Source organism: Pleuronectes platessa, chromosome 3 (assembly GCF_947347685.1).
Source record: "Pleuronectes platessa chromosome 3, fPlePla1.1, whole genome shotgun sequence".
NCBI classification, from domain to species: Eukaryota; Metazoa; Chordata; class Actinopteri; order Pleuronectiformes; family Pleuronectidae; genus Pleuronectes; species Pleuronectes platessa.
The window spans coordinates 27,112,309-27,136,702 of record NC_070628.1 but is presented as its reverse complement, the minus strand read 5'-3'; the positions used below and the strand labels follow the sequence as shown (position 1 = coordinate 27,136,702).

The 24,394-nt window shown below is 42.3% G+C and overlaps 1 protein-coding gene across 1 annotated transcript in view; it reads left to right on the top strand.

The window, feature by feature from the left end:
- The first annotated feature begins 6,623 nt into the window (after positions 1-6,623).
- The window catches only part of rims1b (regulating synaptic membrane exocytosis 1b), a 68,771-nt gene continuing 51,000 nt past the window's right edge, over positions 6,624-24,394 (top strand). The window contains exon 1 of the mRNA XM_053419212.1: positions 6,624-6,790. Within this exon, the coding sequence (XP_053275187.1) occupies positions 6,624-6,790 (167 nt within the window). The remainder of the gene's footprint in view (positions 6,791-24,394) is intronic.

Below are 24,394 nucleotides of genomic sequence, written 5' to 3'. Positions count from 1 at the left end.
TACAGGTACAACTGTATTTGCTAAAAACCTTACACATGTCTTTGTAGAATTAACAAAAAGTTAATAATGTATTTGCCTTCACTTTTTGATCTTTTTCAGCGATTGTCAAATTCACATAGTTTGTTACTTCTGTATTTAGTTCAGTAGCAGTTTGCTGAAAAGTTTTTATTTTTCACAAAGGGATATTTACATGTAATATAAATCTGATTAGTTTAAATAATGATATCATTTGATAAAGTGAGACATTGAAACTTTTGAAACGTCCTGTGAGAAATAGGAAGTTGAGTTACTAAGCAACAAAACACGGCTGCTCAATGCCTTGTGGTAATAAATACTGATTTAGTTACTCTTTAGGAGAGAAAGAGAGAGAGATACAGTTCATCTGCATTTCTTGTGTTAGTGGCACCAGAATGAATGGGGGTCTTTTGAGCTGTATCCTAAAACTTTCATGTGGTATTCATAATTGTTCTGACAATTTCTCTCATGTTATCAATGTAAGATGTAGAAAAGATCCATTTCAGTAGATTTGCATATTTTGACTCATTGTGAAAAACCTTTCTGTAAGTTTCTGTGACATCACACACCACAAGACACTTTAGTTGTCCAACGCTCCTCCTGGTCCTCCTTTAGATGGTAATTCAACTTCATTCACTTTCCATTCACCATCCAGTATTCCTCCAATCAGGCGCTCCCCAATCAGCATGCACTAGCAGAATGCTAAACAAAGCTATGTTTCTATTTATTAAATAAAACACAGCCTTTTTGTCAAGAAGCAGGTGTAAAAAAGTATTTTAGCCTAATGTGTTCAATCCATTGAAGGCAACCTTGTGACTGCCTGGTAAGTGAATTATAGGTTATTTCAGTAGCATTAATACATTACATTACATGTCATTTAGCTGACACTTTTGTCCAAAGCGACGTACATCTTTAGTACACTCAACATTTTACAAGGGGCCATTTAGGGGTTCAGTATCTTGCCAAGGACACTTTGGCATGCAGATGGGGAAGAGTGGGGATTGAACCGGGCAACCTTCATGTTGGAGAACGGCCGCTCTACCCCTTTGGCCACACCGCCCATTCACCCAATACAGAGGGGATAGACTCTGCTTAGATTGGCTCTGGTATAACTAAAGGCCTTTGGCTGCTGATAGCTTAACAACAAACACAAACTACACCTTCCCATGTTGCCGACTTCATGAGTCTTTGCTACAGTTGCACTGTGTTTAAACACTTAATATGATCCCTTACTATAAATTTGTAACAACAATGTGTGACGACCCCTTCCATACTCACATGGACACCAGGTGTCCCTGTTCTCCCTCTTCTGAGTTACAGGTGGAGTGGGTGTCAACAACAATCAGAGCACATCTCGGCCAGGTGTGCTCTGCCCCTTAAAAGGCTGGCCAGATTTGTCGCTCTCTCTCTCTTGCGCTACCTGCGGGACGAGGTTGGCTCTCCCGGACGCCAGTACCTTTTCTCTGTTTTGTTTTTGAAGAGTTGGCTGCTGTTTGTAGTTGGTTCCATTAATAAATGTTCTAAAAGAGCCACAGTTTTCCCGTGTCGTCTCCCTCCTTGCCGCAGTCTTGAGCCGGGCTGTGACAAATGGCTCCTTTTCAACAAAGATTTCAGTTTCTCATATCTGCCACATTCAACCTCTGATTCAAAAAGTGAGGAGGTTTTCTGTCCACTACTCATGCAGTGTTCTCCTCTATCCACTAGATATCAGTATATTCACAGTGATGAGGATTTGGTTGTATTGAGATGTCTACTGATTCTGTGGGAAAGCATCTTATTGAAGCAGCTTCTTTCCTTTATTTCAGTGTAAGAATGTAATCAGACCAAATATGATGTCTCTCATGACATATTAAACCCCTAAAGAGACAACTCTGCTCAAAGTAACAAAATTTAGATTTTTTTCATGGAAAACCCAATGTGTTCTTAAAATGGCTATGAAGTAGCTCCAGGCTGCATGTTTGAAGATCTAAAAAAATACACATTAACCCAAACTCCATCCACACCTAGCAGTAAGCCAGCTTCCTCCAGCTCTTCATCAAACACACAAACCACTGCTTGTTGCTGTTTTGTTACTGTGCACTACATAATTCCAAATGATATAATGGCAGTAATCAGGCAGACATGTTAGAATCAGAAATCAAATTTAATCAAAGCAAAAAATCTGGGTGTGGCCTTTGACCAAAACCTGAGCTTCAAACCACACATTAGTAGTTTTTATTATTTAAGAAACATAGCCAAGGTTTAACCTTTAATGTCACATATAGATCTGGAAAAATTCATTCACTCCCTTATTTCCTCTCGCCTTGACTACTGTATCTCCCTTTAGAATGGTCTTATTCAGAAATCAATCCTCCGACGAGGAGGAAGAATTTTCTTACTTTTGCTTTTCAAGAATAAAGTAGAACTAAATTTAAGGATATTTAATCGCATAAGATATTTTGTTGAGTTGGTCAGATGTATAAACAACCTTTTTCTTAAATGTTCAACTTTAATCTTAAATTGTAATTAAATTCTCAATATGCTAAATAAGAAAATAGTTTATTCCTCCTAAATTTATTTTTACCACTTTTTCAGATTGTGTGTCAGTCCCATTCTTGTGAACACGATATCTCTAGAATGCTTTCAGAGAATTTCCTCAAAAATTGGAAAAAACATTCAATCGGACTCACAGATTAACTGATTAGATTTGAGCAGAGGTCAAAGGTCACCGTGAACTCAACAAAACATGTCAGAGGTATAAAGAACAACTTCAGGGTGGTAGTTCTAGTTTTTCTTATGTTTGACCATCAGAAACAGATCTAAAATGAGACATAACGAAAACCGCTTGAAAACTAATTGTGCGTGTGCCACAGTCAAGGACTTGAACACAGCGGAGATTTTACATCTTTATTAACATATTCCTTTTTGTAATTTAATTTTGCAAAAAAAAAAGGAAAGAAATCAATCCTCCAAATACAGTTAGTCCAGAATGCTCCCGCTCGGCTTCTAACACCTTCCAAAAGATTGTTGTTGTTTTAGCATACTTGCACTGGCTGCCTGTTTATTTTCGGAATTATTTTAAAGTTCTTTTAATTACACTTAAAGCCAGGCATGGGCTGGCCACTACCTATATTTAAAACCTTTTTATCTCCCTATAAGAGATCCTGAGATCCTCTCGTAAGGCGTTTCTAGCCATTCAGAAATCTAGACTGAAAACCAATAGAGATAGAGCCTTTGCCATCAGGGCCCATGTGCCAGAAGAGATTAGACTAGCAGAGTTGGTTAATGTTTTATCTCTCTTGTTAAGACACATCTTTATAAAAAAGCTTCTATTGGTTGATGTCTATGACTTTTATTATCCAAATCTTTATCATTATTATTTTATTTTTACTCTGATTGTTTGTGAATTTCATATTGCCTTTGATACTAGTTATTATTATTATGATTAATACTTCTACTATTACTACTACAGAGCAAACTGCTTGGTCTCTGAAATAAGCAGTAATGTTGGGGCAACACCTTTAACCCACTGAAAACTGAAAACTAACATTTTGCTGAAGGCAGATGAAAGTATATATATTTTTACAAGTTTCACCTCATAATAGGAATGAGGACAATACTTATCTGTGTATTGTGGGCGTGTACATTTTCAGTCATTCATTTCACAGCTTCCAGGTTTAACTCAAGTCCAGGGCAAATGGCTGTCTCTCCCTGAAGAGACACGTTGATTGTAACAATTCTGTGTCTCTTTGATGGATCATGTCTCTACTGGACTTTTACTTGGTGTATTCGGTGTCAGCAGAGCCTGTTTTTGAGTGAGTGTTCTGCTGCTACATTAGGCAGATTTACATTTGATTGTCAAACAAGACGTTTCTCCTGGTGTTCCTCAGATGGTCATTCCACTTCATTGCATTAATTGGTTCAACCAGTCACTGAACAATCTGCATGCATTAGCAGAAATACAGTGTGCCATTGTAATGATCAATATTCCCCCCTGGGGAAATTGGTCATTAGAACTTAATTTGTATATCAAATATAATACACACTTTATTTGCGTTAGTTTAAATAAAACCTGGTCATTTTGTCAAGAAGCAGGTGTAAAAAAATTGTTTAGCCGATTATCTTCAATCAGTTCCATTTTGCCATAAAATAAATGTAGCCACTTTTCCATTTCATTTTTTGACACGCAGACAGGGGGGGTCACCATGAACCGAAATTCTTTGTCAACTCTTAAGGACTTTATTTTTTTTAAGTATGAGCAAATATATGCAGTGAGCAGTGATAACCTGACTTTATACATTATTCACATTTAATAATTCACAATAGTGTAACATTCATCCTATTCACTAACCCAGTAATAAAGTGTCCCTATCGAGTTGACAGAGAAAGTGTACACGTCTTAAATGTGAAGAAAAGATCCATTAGAGCAGGAGCTCCCTGTCCTCCCACACTCTCCACTCAGTCTTTATTCATATCCGAGGTCTGCACCAAACATCCGCTGTGCCGGAGCACCACTGTGTCACTCAGGGCTGGTGCTCCCTAGTCACGACCCACATGATGACAAAATCCTGCACCACGAGCGGCTGACGTCACCGCGGTACAGTCACCTCCTCAGTCACGTCACTGGATGACGGCAGCGGCAGCAGGAGCATGTGGGGGTTGTGCCACCTGCTGGACAGACGCCGCCACTCACCCGTGTATGTGAATACAGAACGAGCAGGTGGGAGGAAGGGGGGGCTCCACCTTCTTTAAAGATCAAGTGATAACAGTATGAACATATCTCAGGGGTCTTCAGAGAGGGACCTTGGAAAGGTGAGGTGTTGTTTCTGTAAGATAACGTAAGTGGGGATGAGCTACAGTAAGACAAGATATAAGGGTTAAATAAAATCAGTAAGATAACACATGAAAATATACCTTTTCAAAACAAACATTTTCAATGATGTTGATCAATATGCATTGTTCCCGTGTGAATGACACTAAAAACAAATGTATGACATAAAATGTCTTGATTTCTCTATCTTTTATTTAGTTACAAAAGTGTCAAAACTGTCATTAGATGTATACTACATGATATGTGTGTTACATTGTGTTACAATCTAGCACACGTATAGATTTCAACATGCAATATACCTAGCAAAAGAGCTGGAAAAAGCTCTATTGAATTAAACTGACATATGTACAATACACAAGTTAAGTAGCAAATATGGATGGTAAACTATTATAATCCAATCAAATCTTGGGCAACAACTATTGGTTCAGGCCTTGCTGATTATTGTTGAATACAAAAAACATAACCATGAGTTGGAAAGAGCATCATGGTTCTTTCACTTAAATTTGTGGGCATTTATCAAGACATTTATCAAAAGCCCAACGAGAAGCACATTTTGCTGCTCCAGTCTGTAAACTCTACCCCTCACCCTGTATGGCACATAGGTAAAACAACCAGAGAAGATGTTCAGCTTGTTGAAGGAGCTGCAGAGTGAATCAGAGAATAAACCATGGGACTGCAGACGCTGCTGTTCGGAGGAGCTGTCCAGGTGCTGAAAAGGACCAGTGACTAACAGACCTTTCGTTATGTGGCTGCAAATACTTGTAGTTTACACAATTGCTTTTAATACGTGATGTACATTTAAATCACAAATGAGTGTGTGTGTGTGTGTGTGTGTGTGTGTGTGTGTGTGTGTGTGTGTGTGTGTGTGTGTGTGTGTGTGTGTGTCGTTCCTCATTGGAACAAAAAGCAAATCCATATGACATGAATTACATTTGAATGTGAAGTAATGTTTTAAAATTAATTTAATCTGAAAACAGTTAATGTGTAGTTTAACTTTAGGCTTATGGTTGGGTGTACCTTTGTTTTGGTTAAGGATAAATTAGGGTTAGGTTTAGGTTATGTTCAGTTGAAGGAAAGAGTTCTGCAAGGATTATCTATAATTAAGATTGGAGTAAGTCACCAGGAAATCAATGTCAACGTATTGTCACGGAGACACGACTGTGTGTGTGTTTGTGTGTGTGCTAAAACCCTAGGACGATGTCCGGTGATGATGAGGACCCAATTCTCACAGGAGTTAGCATGCCCCCGCAAAATAAGAGAGAGGGAGGTGGGCTCCACTGACCGAGAGAAAGAGAGAGAGAGAGAGAGAGAGAGAGAGAGAGAGAGAGAGAGAGAGAGAGAGAGAGAGAGAGACGACTCCGCCTTTACCGTCCAACATCCTGCTCCAGTCTGACGGAGGGACCGCTACCCAGCAGAGTGAACCAGGGCCCCGCACAGCTCGACTTAGCTCCCGGCGTGAACAAGCGGACATGGGCTCCACGTGAATCCGGGCGGTGGAGGGGAGAGAAGGTGGAAAAGACGGGGGTTGGTCGGGGGGTATTGAAGACCAGAGTGTGGCGGGACAAGCACCCGGCGAGTGGACGAACAAAAACACAACCGAGGCTGCCCGCAACCATGAGCCGCCCGCACTATTCGCCGGAGCTGCGGCTGCCGCGGCCGCCGTGCCCGCGGAGCGCGTCGTGAGGTGTGGCTCGGAAAACGCTCCGGGGGGAACCTGTCAGCCGAAACGACCCGCCGAGGAGGAGCGGGAGGAGGCGGCGGGGCGGCGGCGGCGGCGTCGGCGGTGGTGGTGGAGAAGATGTCCGCCTCCGTGGGGCCCCAGGGCGGCCCTCGCCCACCCACCGCGCCGCCATCCATGCCGGATCTGCCGGACCTCAGCCACCTGACCGAGGAGGAGAGAAAGATCATCATGGCAGTGATGGCTCGGCAGAAGGAGGAAGAGGACAAAGAACAAGCCATGCTAAAGTAAGGGCAGCATCCTTCCTTCTATCAGGTGGAACTTAAACACGCCGAACACACACACAGCTATGCCCGGTTGAACACTACTGATGAGGCTACCATTGTGTTGGTCAACCTCACACACACCCTGCACATCCAGCAGCCAGTAGTCTGTCCTCAGCACTGCACCTGAAGGTTTGTCTTTAATGGTGTGTGTGTCCCCCAAAACGGACTCACCAGTATAAAGGCACGGTACATAGCAGTTACAGCTCTCTCTCTGTGTGTGTGTGTGTGTGTGTGTGTGTGTGTGTGTGTGTGTGACAATTCAGCATCACAACGAATACATCCTCTAGGGTTGCCAGGGGTGGGATCAGCCAATATTTAAACATTATGCAGCCAAAGATGACCTGAAACAGGGTCAAACGTGTTACAGGTGTAGATGGGGGAGGAGGACGGGGTGTGACAGTGATGGGGGGGGGGGGGGGGTTTGGATGAATCATAGCATCATCCATCCCTCACCCACTCGTTTTCATCAATGGGGACTGCACCCCATTCCTCAGCTTACACATCCAGCACCACTCCGGTTCTCGCTTTTACGCACGCATGCTGCCAGGAGTGGCTTTATCCGTTTAGTGTGTTTTTTTTTCGATGAGTGCGTGTAAGTGAGATAGGTGGAGAGAGAGGGGATGAGATCGGCAATAATGGGAATTGCTGTGGCATTATAGCTCACAGGCCTGGAGCGACACAAATCTTTCTAAAAGCCCCGGTAGACGGACCTACGGTGCATGGTGAGGCGGTGTGTGCGATCATCTGCGCTCCCCCTCGGCGGAGCGAGAAAGATGGGGTGTGGTTGGGAATCTTAGGCCCTCACCGGACACGATACAGACTAGAAGACACCGGCTATGTTATATTGCACATTTGAAATCCTCGATCAAATGGTCAATAGCCTACCGAGAATCGTAGAATAAGCAGTGACATGTTTCAGAAAGACGCAGAGATGTGTGGCACTAAAGGAGCATCATAGTGGAATAGCCAGAGATACAGTAGCATAGCAGTGTGTCACTTTAAAGTCACAAACACATAATATGTTATAAACCACACTGTCATGATGGGCTTCACCTTCCTCCTACACAGGGTTTGTTACAATTTAGTTTGGTGCCTCAGGGGTTTCCCACACAAACCACGGCAGTTTGAAGCCCCATGCAGACCCTACAAGTGAGCTTGGGCTGTATGCTAATCTGTTTTACCAACACCTGCACTGGGACATGTGAGTGCCTGTTCCTGGCTTCACCACGATGGGTATTGTCGTCGCAGGTAGTGCAGCCTCCTATAAGCACTCTGGCTCTCGCTCCTATTCTAATGGCTGTTTTCATTTCCCGACTGCAGCCTGAAGGGAAGCTGGGTGAGAGCTGCTCCGGGCCCCTTGAGAGGAAGTTATGTATTTAATGTTCCATGATGCGCAGGCTCAGGTTCAGTCAATAATGGCTTCATCATCTGGCTAATCATTGATGGGGACCAGCACACCATGGACAAAGGAGAAATGTGGTTTCAGAAAACCATTCAAATAATTGCTGCTCTTTCAAATTTGCCACTGCATATTGTGCAGGATTATCATGCAAGACACAATGAATATGAGGAGACTTTGCAGTATAGAGAGAGAGAAGACTGAATCTTGTTATCAAGGGGAAGCTTTTTTTGGAGTTAACATACACCGAAGAGCCACTCTGTGCATGATGGGTAATATCAGAATGAGGTTTATTAGGCACAGTTCTAGATCAGACTAGTGAGAAAAACAAAGCCGGATTAAATTTGGGCTCCATTTATTACACGTTACTTGACAGGAAAATGGTCTTTTACTGCCAGAACACTGACAATAAGCAGGTACATCTGAATATACAGTAGTTAGACCACGCAAAACCAAATAAACATGTATAAATAGAAATACATAGATATTTTTTCTGGAGGTTGACATATTTGGGGCAGAGTAAATGAGTCAGGGGAAAAAGAAAGGACAATGCAGACATTTTCAACTCTCCAAAGCTTACGTGACCTCTTTTAGGTTCAGATGAGTTCTTATTTTTATTGTAAGCATTTCTGCTTTAGAGTGTGATCTTCAAATTGCTTTTGCTTGTTTGCTATTGTTTGCCTTAAATCGTTCATTTTTAACCTGTAAAGCACCTTGTAGCTGTATTTCAAAAGGTGCTTATTGTTATTTTTATCAGCCACGACAGTGTGGCCCTTGTTGTGCCACATGTCGTCATGCAATTAGAGGGCAACTACTGCATGTGTTCAAAAATAAACCAACAAGCCCTCCAAGGCCAGAGAGCATGTTTGTTACTTGGTTAAGTTTTTGCCAACGTATTGCAGGGCCAGCATATAAAGACAAACAGCCCTTCAGTCTCACATACACCTACTGTCAGTTTTGAGTCTCGAATTAGCCTAGCCCAATCTTTATGTCTGTGGGAGGAAGCTGGAGCACTTGGAGAAAACCCATGTTGACACAGGGACAACATGCAAACTCTACAAAGAAAGACTCCACGATCCTTCTTGAATCCTTCCCAATTGAAAACACACAGATGCAGGTGAAGACTATTTCCATATAACTCAGGTGATGAGTTGAATGAGACTATGGTATATTGTGTCAAGCTGTGTTACAGTCTTGTATAAGAATCTGCATGAAAAAACACATTCATTTCTGTTAAAGGCATTATTAATATCTATAGATATACATAGATATTTATCATTCTAAATATCTATGCTACTTGTGCTATCACAAACATTTTGATGCCAAAAATCTGTCAATATTGATATTAATGATATGATAGAGTCCTTGGCAGATCATCTAAATAATCCACTGACTCAGTAAGCTTCAGATAACAAGTACAACCCCACTAAACAGCTTCCTTTGATCATAGAGCCATTGAAAACCCATTATTGTCCCAGGGTGCCAGTTATGTGCTTTCTAACAAACTTCTCTCTCTCATATGTTTTCTCATATCATTGAAGTCATCCAAGTCTAAAAGCTGAATTTGGTTCCAGACCTTTGAAGAAGGTTCAAAAGACTGGTCCTCCTCCTACATAGCCAGATAGATACCTGTATGTACGCAAATACATTAAAGTTGCCATACCTGTAAGTATGTATGAAAGCTACATTCATGAGAAACAGAAAATGGCAACACACATGGAATTGATTATCACATCCGTAAAGCCTGTCGTTTGTTGACAGAATTGATTGTAGGTCGAGGAGGGTATGACTCAGGAGGTAGAGCAGGTTGTCCACTAACCACATCGTTGGTGGTTCGATCCCAGTCTCCCCCCTTCTGTGTTCCAAAGAGTGCTTGGGCAAGATACTGAGCCCCGAATTGCCCATGATGGCTGAGTGATGTGTGATGAGAAAATCTTGCTCATAGTGATCAACTGTATGATGCATGTATGAATGGGTGAATGGCAAAACTGTCCTGTCCTGTCATCAAGTCTAGCAAAGAGCTCTATTAATACAGAGCGTTTAACATTTATCTCACATTTTTTGATCATCATGAAAAAGATTACCTGCTATAATAGGTGAAACAGTTATCGACTACATGAGCAAAACACCAGATTGCTGTGAACATTGCAGTTCAGTCTGTTGATCAGGCTACTTAAGTAACCTCTGCTTTAATTATATAATGAATTTTCTATTTATTTGTTCTTTTAACAAGGTCGCAGGTTATTTCTTTGTCATAGCCAAACCTATGAGCCTTTAAACCACATGTTAATGTTTCATCTTAATCTTTACTGACAGAGGTGCCATAAACAACAGCCATCGAGGATTTCCTCAGCAGCAGTGAAAATTCACATCCAAAAAGAACATTCTGTACCTTATGTGATAGAATATTGCACCCGGTCAGCACTGTTCAAAGTGGTTTCCTGAGACCTGAGCAGCTGGCAGTGATAAGGTTCGACTGATATGGGACTTTATCTGTCGTGAGTTTAACCTCCAGCACGAGAGGTGCTGTATGGGCCTGATGTGTTGCTGAGCCAGAACACCTTGTTTTGGTCGCTGATAATTTGCTCTGGTCATATCATTAGAAGCCGGCACAGATTCACTGCGCTAACGGACACACTGTCCTCGTTTAAGTGCACTGTTGACTTCAGAGGCCTGTTCCATTGACTTGTTAAACCACCATTGACTTCCTAATCCAGCTGTTGTTAGTGGATGAGAGCTTTCATGCAGTCAGGAGTGAGTGAAATGCTGAACCGGCAGTGACCAACCCCTGCAAGGATGTGACGTCAAAAGAAACAACTCTCAGGAAGTCTTTTCTCTCCCGCTCAATGCTCCAAGTTCCCGTCCACTCCTTGGAGCTTTTGTGGGTTCCTAAATGTAAATATAGAAATAATGTGTAAAATATTAATGCCCTTGGCAGAGAGGTTGTAGACATTTCAGACGTGGGTGGACATACACACAGGGCCTTAAGGCTGGAGCGGGGGAGGGTGGGGTTAATGGAGCCACTTTTGTTGCTTTAAAGGCAGAGAAGTAAAAGAAGACAGTAAACGCAGTAGTACTCTATGAATTTACTGGAATTTATTTCTGGCTTTAATAGTATTCTTGGTAACATTTCTTAAATTCTTGAACAATTTCCTATCTATGGCACAGAACAAGGTGCAGATTTGACAGAGTTGTTCCTTGACACCAGATGGGAGGATTTAAAGGTTTTAAGGATTAGAGCAGTGGAAAGAGAGAGGAAAAGGGGAGACAGGTTGAATGGGAAGAGCTTCCGTAAGGGGGCCCCACACATGCACACACATGCACACACATGCACACACACACTGCTAATCTCTCTGTACCAGTGCTCCCCAAGGCAGGAGGCTACAGGGTGCATTTAAAGGGCAGCGAAGCCCCCTCCCCGTCTACCGTCTGATGAGGTGGCTAGTGTCCACCCAGAGGTCAGCTGTAGTGGGGTGACAAGGTCATAGCAAAAGGTTTTCATTATAAGGGGAAATAGGTTGACTTCTGATTGGATGTGGGCAGGCTGGTTTCAGTCTGTTTAAATGTTTCTCCTTAAAGATCTACAAGTTGATATTTGTATATTAAAAACAGTTCAAATGGCAAATGTTGCTTGAGAAGTCTGCTGCCTTCTAATGGAGCTTATGTTTACAATGTGGGAAGAACACATACAGCAATACTGTATGTGTTCAAAAGGTTAAATCAAAAGAACACTTCTGCTATAGAGGACAAATATTAATGGTAATATTAATGTAACTGTTATAGGACACAGAGACTAAAAAGTTAGCAAGCTAGCAGGGGCTAGCAAGTTCGCAAGCTAGCATGACAGAGGACAAAGATGAGGCCAACACAGCAAACATGGCAAAACCCATGGACTAAACACGATGCTAATTGTATAAGTGAGAGAGACTAAAGAGACTCTCAAGTTTCCCTTAGCGCTAGGTGTCTTGAAGCTCACTCTTTCTCCAAACTCAACTAGTCTGGCGAAAGAGATGGATATTTGTCTCAGCTCATCATGTGGCTCTAGGCTTTGCGGAGACTACTGGGTGATACGTCTAAGATGCGACTGACACAACCATTTTAAAACAAATATCTCCCGCAGAAAAGGCAGTGACACACACTTGAAGACACCAACGAAGAAGTCAAGATAGTTTGAGTGATAAGAGCCGACGACGGTGAGGTGCTGTAAACGTGATCAGGTGATCGACGCAGCAGAATTAATACGTCACTTCCTGCCTCTGTGTGCTGCACCCGGCTGCTCCAACTCTCGCCTGAATAATGTGGATTTGATGCTGTTGTCAACGAGTCTGTGCAGAAAACCTCCTGCTGTGTTGTGCATGTGTGAAAGACAAACTCTGAGGTAAACTCCGTAGCCAATTCTCTTTCCGGTCTATGTGTGTATTGTGACAGTATGTTGAGTTTTTGTTTAGCTCATGGCTTTAGTTACAACCACTTTTAAAATGTCAAGAAACGTGTTAAACTGCTCCAACTATTAATGATTCAGTCTATTACACCAAATGTTGAAATTCATATGTATAAACACTAACTGTTACAGCACAAATTCTTAAACACATTGAATTTTTAACCTCTTGGACAGCACACAAAAAACAACAACACACATCCTCTGCTTAGGTATCACAGCCTGAGACAAGGAGGGAGATGACACGAGTTGGCTGCTACAAATACAGACATTTATTTTAACAAAAACATAATATAATTAATAAAATGTATAGGAATCAGTAGGTCAGTCATGTAAAGCATGTGTGGATGAGTGACGTGTGTGTGTAAGGCAAACAAAAATCGATGCAGCTTTTGGGAGTCAGGGAGACCAACCTCCCCCCTGACAGAGCGAGGCAGAAATGAGGCACGGCGTTTGAAGGGCAGAGCACACCAGGCTCAGGTGTGCACTGAAGCAGCTGACGTCACCTCCACCAACAGCTCAGGGGAAGAAAGCCCAGGGACATCTAGTGTCCAGGTGAGGGTGGAGGGGGTCGTCACTACTGTAAATGTATGAACAAAGATGGAACCAGGATAATTGATACTGCAGATAAAAAAAATGGGCCTAAGAGTTTAGGTAATCTGGAATCTGGTAATCCTGAAAAAGATAGCAAGAGCAGGCTAAACTTAAAAAGATTTTACAAATACATCCCAACCCCCACATCGGCGCTCTTGTCAAAGCTAGTTCATCAAAACTCGCACTGACAACTGCAAGAAGACTTTTCCAAGACTCGCTCGCTAGCTCTTGTCTCTGCTTCAGCGGTGTATGTATCTTCGGCTCAAGGTCATTGTTCAGTGAGAGCATGGGCAGGTTGGGCACATGCTGGTACATCAGTTAGATCAGTGAATTTCAACCTTTTTTGAGCCGCGGCACATTTTTTACATTTACAAAATCCTGGGGCACACCACCAACCAAAATGACACTCTATGGACTAACACAGTACATATAATACATATAGTTAGTAATATAATTTCTAAATGTATTAAAAAGCACTATTTTAAATTATTTCAGCCCTTTCTTACTCTTATCTTTTAATGAGCACAAATTGAATCAGATTTATGAAACAATCTTTGATTTAACTAAACTTTATTTAACGGAGACATATTATACCCATTTTATCACATTTGATATGGTTCCTTGGGGTCTTATTGAAATGTCTGTAACATATTTTGGTCAAAATACCACAAGGATCATTTAAAACAGGACCTTTTAACCCTGTCTAAAACAGATTGACCTGTTTTGAGTGCCAATAGTTACTCCCGCCGTTTACCCGCGCTTCATTGAATTTCTTCACTTTGACATTCAGAGCACTGGGCAGAAATCACATCGCGTCAACACCCACCGTGGGCCTTCGCGATGCTTTGTTTGAATTAAACAGTCGGATTCCCCTGGTCCGCACCAGTTCTAAGTCAGCTGCTAGGCGCCAGCCGAGGCGCACCGCCGGAAGGGCCCCCCCCGCGCGAACGGAGGGTTCCCCCAGCGGGCGCCGTAGCTGAGGTGATCCGCGAGAAGGGCCCGACACGCGTCCAGAGTCGCTGCCGCCGACCGCCGTACCCGGTCCCCTCCAACGGCCCGCCTTCCGCACCGGCGACGGACACCGCCCCACGGTCCAAGAGAAAGAAAGCACCCTGCACCACTGACGCCGTGAGGCACAGCGGAATAGGACCTCCCCCCCAAAAAAACCTTGAGGCGTGCCGCACGCCGAGTCTCCGACGGCGTGGAGAGGAGGGCGCCTGCTCCCCCAGCGGCGGCACCTGCCCAGCGGTTTAACCACAAATACCAATGATATCGGTGAAAGTCAAGTTTATTACCGATGTGCAGATGTCGGTAAACGAGGCAAATATCTGCCGCTACCGATGTTCGGCCGATACTTCGGTGCAACACTAGATATTAGATAATTTCCCACGGCACACCTGACGATCTCTCACGGCCGCGGCACACTGGTTGAAAATCACTGAGTTAGATTACAAAAAATTGGTTGTTTTATTAAGCCACCGGCTTTTTCTTGTTAATTTCAGACAATTTTATCTAGCGATGGCTTTTGGGACAATAAAAGGATTTCAACAATAAAACAAAAAGTGTTATAGACTTACAAACATACCCACTCAATCCTAGGCTTATTGTATTGTTGGCATGTCTGAGCCAAAAGGTTTGCATTAAGTGAAGCTAACGCTTCACTTCCTGTTGAAGTAGACTTGCTTTTACCTGGCTCCAAATGACTGTTGTATTCACTGTGCTTTTTAAGCCATTGCTCCTATGATATGATTAGTTAACTGTTTATCTTAACCCAGTTTCAGATATCTCCTGCTCTCTGTCCAGAATAGTTTTGGCTGGCTAGCTGGAATCAACAGCATTAGCTAGAAACATATGAAGTCACTAAATTATGTCTCTAGAGTGAAAACCCCAAAAGATATCCACTAAACGCTGTCTTTCAGCTGGGATAAGGAGGAGAATTTTCCAGAGCAGACCACGGGGTTTCAAGGTTTGTGGGGGAAAATGCTAAGGTTGAATTATGGATCAGGTCTGAAAATAGCTCACACTTGGAAGCAGTTCCTGAAATATTTAAATATTCACTTCACTGCCTGCTGTTGATGTTCCCAAGCTTTTTTTCTCCTTGTTAACCTGTTTTAGTTTTGGCCCACTGGTGAATTCCATTTATTAGCTATAGTGTGAAATGTTTGCATTGTGACCAAGTGTGCAGATGTATGTTTTTGTATGCTGGTGCATTTTTGTGTATGAATGTGTATGTGCCTTCCTGTTTTACATTGATCAATACATGCAAGCTCATATAGTGTTTGTCATAACCCTGCTCACACGCCCACACAGACACACACACACACGCACACACACACACAGGAATGCAGCATCGTGTCTATATTGTATATCTGAGAACACTTGTGCTGCAGTACTTATGACAAGTGACACACAAACTGCACCACAAACACAGATGGTGTTGCTGTTTTGTTGGCCTGTGGATGAAAGCTTGCAGAAGGAAAAGTCAGCTCCTGCTAAGACAGATTGCCTTTGTTACTGTGCAGCTCGTCCTGTTTCCTTGCAGCTAGCCTCCGTTCTTTTTTTCCAAACAGCTGGAGAGAGTGTGAGTCTATGTGCTTTTTGTGAGTGTTTGTGTGTGTATTGTATTCAAAGTGTGCTGAATTGGATCTTCACACTTTGCTCTTAATTAAAAGAACTCAAAGGCAGTCGGGTGTATCTGTAACACCTGGAGGAATGGAAGTTGGTGGATGGGTGGGGGGGGGGGGGGGGTAACGGTTTGTGTGTGTGTGTGTGTGTGTGTGTACATGATTTGTGTTTGTGGGACATCTGTTTGTCCTTCAGTCTGTCATCTTTGTCTCAAAAAGCTTCATGTTGTGTTGTGCTTCTCCCAGAGGTCCTGTAGGCTGCCACTGGTATGCTCTGTGTATTTATTATTGTAGCCGTGACAACAAAGGTCCAGTATGCCTGTCTGGGTGCTGTAGTTCAAATCAGAGGGAACAAAACCCCTCCAGGATGGAAACCTTGTTGAAACACACTATCATTGGCAGTGGCACGGACACTGAATGTTGGCACTAGAGGTAGATCATATGCTTCAAATTTGCCAACTATGATCTTAATTCCTACACTTCTGGGGTCTCATTTATAACCATTGCGTACCCATCTTTTAGACCCCATTATGTGCGTACGCCACTTCTCATGCAAATATTGGGATCTATTAAAAATCAGACATGACGGGTGAATGTGCGTACTTGTATGCAAACTCAAACCCATGCGTACGATCATTTAGGAGGAGGTGAATTTAAGACAGATTATATATATTATATATATAATGTCTTCTCTAACACTGCACCTGTATCACCAAGTACGACTTCAGTTTTCATATAATCGCTGCTATGAATGTGTCTATGCTGACCAGGTGCATAGAGCACACAGAGCAGCGCACTGGAGACCTCCCAATTTATACACTGTGTTTACCTTTAAACTTTAACATCCAAATAATATCCCAGAGTGGGTTTGGATCCCCTTTATGTGTGAACTAATCGGTCCGATAGCTGTAAACATAAATACTGCCACGACACTTGTGCGTAATGCTGCGTGATGGATGCAGTGGCACTGAAGGATTAGTTGGGAACAAGTTTTTAGCGACTATGAAGATTTCCTGGCTCATGATGGTGAAAGACATCAGCTGATACAAATTCTATACAGGGTTCGTACGGTCATGGAAAACCTGCAAAAGTCATGGAAAAAAGAATCTCCCAAAAGTTTTGGAAAAGTCATGGAATTTTGTTATATTAATATTTTCATGTTTTTCATTTTAGGGATGGGCATAATTAATAGACGATGAGTTTCGTCGATGACATTATTTTTTCATGGATGAAAACTATTGCATGTTCGCTATGTGGCAGGACGTCAGAATATCCGAGTTGCCTTGGACGCAGCACAGTGAGGATGTTAGCATTTGGAGAAAGCAGCCCGGAGCTAACCTGCGCTGCTCGGCTTCATGTCCGCACACGGACCGTCAGTCCACCTGGAGGGGAACCCGGACAGACCCGGGTCTGTGTCAGGGGTTCCGGGAGTTAGGGCGTGACAATAACTTGACTGAGAGGGCGAGAACAGTCAAATTCAGCTAGCTCCAAACTGGGCTTAGTTTAGAGTACAGCAGCGCATATTTTCAAGTGTTACCAGTGAACAGATCCCGTTTAACTGCCACAAGAGTTGTTCATCACACTACACTTCATACTAAATATATCTGTTATTTTTTGTCTATCAGGACAAATGTCCGGAAACCCCTTTAAATCAGTGGTTTCTCACTATCCTGTGTGAACTCAGAAACAGCCTTGTGTTGGTGTGATGATCATTAGCCACAGCAGCACAGTCTAAGAGGAGCGTAACGTGACAGTAAAAAAAAAGATGTGGCCTGAGAGGATGGGAAAAAATGGTGGCATCGAACTGTGTGGCTGGGTGGGATTGGGAGTTATGGGTTTAGAGGGAGAGACCTGAGTGAGGCTCGGTGAGTGGCCTCTTTAGTGCTCCCAGACCTCCCCAGCATTAAAGTTTAATGATAATGCATTTTGCTCCGGCTGACCAGCCTCTCTGAAAAAGAAAAAGTTTAATGAATTTACCCCACAATAAGGTTTTCATAATTTTTTCCAAAATACTTCTACTGTTCTTTGAAAATATTTACAACAGGCAAATGCAATACTAACCCTAGGACATAGTAGTAAGGAGTGCATTGTCTCTTTTATGTGTGATGTGGTTTAATCTTTTTTAGTCCAGTTAGGGAACAATTGAATAAAACATTTGGTATGTGTATGTATGTATGTATGCATGCAGGGGTAGGTACAGTAAACAGTACTCAAGTAAAAGTATTGTTACTTTATAATTTAAATGACTCAAGTACAGTAAAAAAGTTTCTCATAAAAACTACTCGCATAGTGAGTAACTTCTGTAGAATCTATTGCATTCATACAGGATATTAAGACGTAATAACAATGGAAAGTGCACATTGATTGTAATTAATAAAGTGACATATTCAATACTAGGCAAATGCCAAAATACATGTTGTTCAGCACTGTTTACTTTCAAAAACACTTCACTGAATCCTCATAGGAAAGGCTTGGGTGCAGCCTGCATTGTGCGTGCAAATACAATCTGTTTCTAAAACAAAATGTTAACCTATTTAACCCAAGATAGGAAGATGCAGAAATAAAAACAATATTCCAATAAATGTAACAAAAAAAACTCAGTGCCATATGGTATACATCTTCCAAACTAGGTCATGAGATAACAGGGGAAGAGCACAAATATATCCACATGATGTCGTTTCAGTGCCATATGCAGAACTGATAAAAGACAATATACAAATAAAAAAAACGATCAATACCTGCAGGAGTACCTGCATTCCACTAAATACACTAAATCTTTACTCCGCTTTTCCTACGTGTTCTCAAAACATCGATCTATTTAATCGAGGTCTCACCTATTCTCTCCGCATACCGCGGTAGATAGTGAAAATGATCTTTTACCCCAGTTATAATGTTTATCTGTTGACTATGTTTCAAACCTAAATAACAGCAATGTTTTTACAAGGTTTTATTTTAACAAGATTTTTTGTGCTATCACAGGACCGGAAGGTGCACGCTTTCATAGTGTAGCATCCAGGCAAGTAGTTACCTTTATAACTGCACTTTAATTTAAGGAAATACAGTGATCATTCCAGAAACCTCACATAACAGCTCTGCAGCGCAGCAGACACGCAGCAGACACACAGTCAGAAGAACGTTACACGCAGCAGTCACACAGTCAGAGAAACGTGACACGCAGCAGATGCGCAGCGCCACTGTTGGCTCAGGCAGCTACCGGGCCCGGACAGTACACTGTCAAGAAATCACAGTGTCCGCTTAGCTCAAAGTTTTAAAATGTATAAATCATAGACATCATAGAAGTGTGTGGCCCAATGTAATGGGGTAGATGTCATTAAAAAAATAAATAATCATAAATGAAAAATCTTCATTACACCATCATGTCATCTGTAGATCACTGTGCATGGAGGTTGGTGAGGGGGAAATCAAGTGAAGAGCTGGAGGAATTGAAGATGATGATGAAGAATGGGGGGCAACTGAGGCAGTGGCAGCTATAGCTGAGGCTGCTGGGATAGAGTGAGAGGATTAGAGGCTGCCTGTAATTACTCCACAACTACTCCATCAAGTAGAGTCATGGCTTACACATCACCCATTAGGCTGTGTGAGGTCAGATGCTTTGTACACTGCATGCGATTTGTGTACTGTAAGAAACAGAGAGGACAATGCAGAGTGAACTGTATACTGTATACAGCGATGTTCAGAAAACGATTGGAGAAATGCGATGTGGAATCCAATATACAGTACTGAGGACATGACAGAGAGAGGTATGACAAGTAAAAAAGGAAAGGAAATGGGGGAGAGATATATAAATGGAAAATGAGGAAAATATAAATGCACGAAGGAGAGAGACAGAATGATGGATACACACAAATATGCACACATACTCACTCTGACAATGCCAGAAAAGCACTCTGCTTCATAGATTTGGGTAAAACACTTATAACATCAATAAAAAGAGTTATCAACATCCAGGCACTGACTCTGGGAGGGGCAGCTGCTGAAGACTGCTTGGCTGTGTGTAGCAGAAGGATTCAGTCTGTGTTACCAGAGTCTGTTACCAAGGCCGGATTTGCATTTGGCTTCACAGAAATTGCAGTGAGCTTTTTCTGTTCTTTTCTACTCTTTTTTGATGAACACAATTTGATTGAACAAGGAACAATTTTCAAAATATGCATCTTAATCGATGAGTAAATGTGCACAAATGTTGGACATGTAATTGGCCTCTCTGTGTAAATTGTGGTCCCTGATTTAGACAAATCTTTCTTCTTCTTCTTCTTCTTCAGTTTTTGGATTTACTACCGTCACCCACTGATCTGGAGTGTGGACTCATGTTAATCTCTCTTTTGCCTCCAGTTACTGAAATGTGCCACTTGTTTTATAACGTGAATCATACTCAGTAGTACTAACATAATTCTATCAGTGTCCTCAAGGCTAATGAGTTTGGTACTCAACCCTGTTTCATGATCATGGTTGAGAGGGACCAGTACGACCTCAGGCCCTGTTTATCACCACGTGTCTAAATGCATCTTGAATGCATTTACCCCTGTGTCCTGGACTGCTCACTTGTGATTGTCTCATGTCAGTACCAGGTATAAATGGTGCCTCAGTGTGGCCTGTTCCTGGCAAAGGACATACTGGCAATGGACACATTTCACTGTTCAGAAGAAGTGCAAGTGGTAGAGTTTTGAACACTTCAGTTATAAAGGAGCCTCTTTTTCTGCAAATGTCAAGACCTTCCAAGAGATTCTTTACCAAAAAGAAACAACCAAGAAAGCAGAAGACATAGATTTATGTGTCGTTATTACTGCTGCTTTAAAGGTTGTGTACTAAATTGGCAGTTTTATGTCCATATAAGGAGATGTGATTGTCAGGAATACGGTGAAGCAGTAGGACCCAGACGCAGAGTATTCACAAGGGGTGTAATTTTAATGAAACAACAAGTCTTTAACGGACAAAACAACTATAAACACTAAAGGGGAAAACTGGAGGCTTCCACAGGGGATGCAGAGGTGCAGAGGCTCAGGAGACACAGGATACAGGGACAGGAGATCAGGACAGGAGATCAGGACCGGAGAGCAGGACCGGAGAGCAGGACCGGAGAGCAGGACCGGAGAGCAGGACCGGAGAGCAGGACCGGAGAGCAGGACCGGAGAGCAGGACCGGAGAGCAGGACCGGAGAGCAGGACAGGAGATCAGGACAGGAGAGCAGGACCGGAGAGCAGGACCGGAGAGCAGGACCGGAGAGCAGGACAGGAGAGCAGGATTGGACCTCACAACGGTTAAACAAACGATCCAACGAGGACAAAGGGAAGCACAGAGGCTTATATACACACAAAGGGAAGGCAGGGGCAATTGAACACAGGTGTGACACATGAGGACTAGTGCAGACAATCACAGAGGCAGGAAGTAAAGATCACACTAGTGGCAGGGCCTACAAAATAAAACAGGAAACAGAAACACAAATTGTGAAAACATGAAACCCAGAAACAACTCAAACAGACATAACACAGGGATTTACTAATAAACATAAAACACATCTTCAAACAGAGGTGGAACCTAAACACTTAACACTTAACCGTTACAGTGATAGTGACATTGAATCCTGGAAAGAATGACAGCTGGGAATCAAACCCACTAAAAAACCACTTTATAGCCTTTTGACTGAGGAGCCCAAATATGTAAAATTGGAGAACATCATGGCAGGCAAACAAGACAACAAAACAATGTTTGCATTTGGTAAAGCACCGAACTGTCAGAAGCTGACTCTAGCAGGAACGTTATGTATTTGTATTCCTTGTTTCGACACATAAAACTGTTTTCATTATAATATTACTCATGTGCTTGCTTTTATAAACCAGTGTCGTTGACATCTATTCTTTTCCTTTCTCTCCTTGTTCTCATCCTGCCCATCTTCTTTATATCATTCTGTCTCCATCCTCTTTCTATCATCCACTCCTCTTCTCAAGTGGTATTTTTAGAGTGGCTCCGGATGCATCGCCTTCTCTCTTCCGATGGTCTCTGGCCTACGCTTGTTTCCGTCTTGGCTCTCTTTGTTCATCCTTTAGCTTTTTCACTGGTTCTCCTTCCATCACCACCTCTTCCTTCTCCCTGCAGACATATTTTTGTCTATCCATTTCTTTCTGAGAGTACAAGACTTCTGGGATCGCCAATACTCCCTTCACCTGTTCGCTTCATCTTACGGACTCTATTTTTTTTACCCCACCGTTTCTTCTCTCTGTCTGTTTCTGCTCTCTTTCATTTATCACCCCTGATCACTTCGCCTTCCCCCGACTCCTCCTGCTCCCCTCGCTGCCTCACAGCATGTGCCAACATGTCTGTCGTCTTCCCTGGTCTCTGGCTCCCTTTAGAAGCAGAGCTGTTTTTATTCAAAACTGTGCTGTCATCAGTGTTGGGACTATTGATACAACATGCTTGTTTTTTCCGTTCATATAAAAACTTTGAAAAATGTGCCAGTGTTGTTACAGTTTGTTGAGCCCCGCCCCTGAACAGTGATTGTCCAATCACAGTCCTAGCATGTTGTCCACATTCTCTAATGATCTGTATGAGGCAGTACATCGTATCTCAATAGTATTGTTTCTTTTGTCTTAAGAAAAACAAAACCTGTAAGGAGTGGATGAAAGCATGAATAGCTTCTCTAGCTCCCTACCTTAAGTTCCTACACAGGCATGTCGTAAGCTAATTACATTATTTAAGTAACTCTTCAGAACTGGAACATCTATGGTCCTACAATGTCCCATTACATTAAAGTTTGGAGTAATCAATATTTAAACTGGGACATATTGTGAAAATATTTTGTAGATTTATTGGGCATTTATTGAAAACCTAAAAATAAGGTTTCTTATTAATAAAATGAACAGTTATCATTTCAGCCAACAAAGTCCACAGTTGTTGGCTAGAAAAAAGAAACCTGCTTTTGTTTACTTTGTAGTAAACTTAAGACCAATTGTTTTAAAACCAAATGCAGACACACAGATAGACAGACAGACAGAAGGACAGACAGATGGATGACAGACAGACAGACAGACAGACAGACAGACAGACAGACAGACAGACAGACAGACAGACAGACAGAAAACATACCATTTGCTGTTGTAACCACAATTTTGAAAATGTATTCGAATTAAAAGAGGAAATGTTGTAAAGTAGCCTGATCTTGTGGCAAGAAGCAAATGATGAGCTCTATAGGTTACTGGTACACATCATCGGATGCCATCAAATATTAATCAACAACATACATGTCAGTGGCTGTTTTCTTCTCAGGCAAATATGAATGATCCTAGAAATATGCTGAAGCTTTGCTGTAGTTTGTTAGTAGGATGTAGATGCTAACAGGGATATGTGTCAGAGTGCACAGACCTCAGTCAATCTGCACCAACTGACCCGCACAAATATGGTAATCAATCACGTTAATCCATGTTCTCGTCTTAATGACCACTCAAAGCACTTTACAGTACAGTTTTGCCATCCACCCATTCACGCAGGTGCAGCACTTTCTCTATCATATATCATGGGGCTCAGTATCTTGCCCAAGGACATGGCATGCACATTGGGGGAGACGGGGATTGAACTGCCAACCCTCTGGTTAGTGGATGAGCTGCTCTTTCTCCTGTACCACAGCTGCCCAAAAGCAATGCATCCTTCCGATCTTAATGATGAACTTGTACAATATAGCGGCCCACAGGAGCAGGTCTATTCTGTCTTTTTCAATTTGGCCAAATCTGCACAAGTGGACTTTCACCCTCTGGTGTGAGAAACAGAGATAGAGATAGAAGGTTTCTTGGTTATTCATAAATAGTCTGCATTCATGAATGATTCTGGTCTGTTGTTCCCAGCTGCTACTGTGAAAGTCTTCTTCTTTAGGTCATTAAATCACACACGTCACTTCCCGTTGGCTCTTTAATCTTGAGCATCTTTATAACTTTTTTTTGCAGAGTCTAATGCCCCACAAAGCCCATTCTGTCTCATCAGAGACATTTGTGATATGACAGTTTCAGCTATTTCTGCAGAAAGATACAAACTATTTCTTTAAATTTGTGTGTCTCCAATGGAGAAAGTCTTTGCGTCAACAGGAGTCAGCTGATGGGACAGAAATAGTCTCTCTCTTACACACACACATACACACACACCAGACACACAAACACACACACCAGACACACACACACACACACACACACACACACACACACACACACACACACATACATACACATACACACACACACACACACACACACACACACACACACACACACACACACACACACACACACACACAACACACACACACACACACACACACACACACACACGGATGCCTTGGACATGATCAGCTGAATATTTGTAGCATTAGGCAAATTCAAACCCGTACATGCTTAGGTTTTATGTCTTTCACTTTGTTTTACGTTGTATGGGTGTGGGTCTGTGTGTGTATATGTGTATGTATGTGTTTTACTTTGCACACTTGTTTTGACGAAGCCAAAGCACGGCTCCTC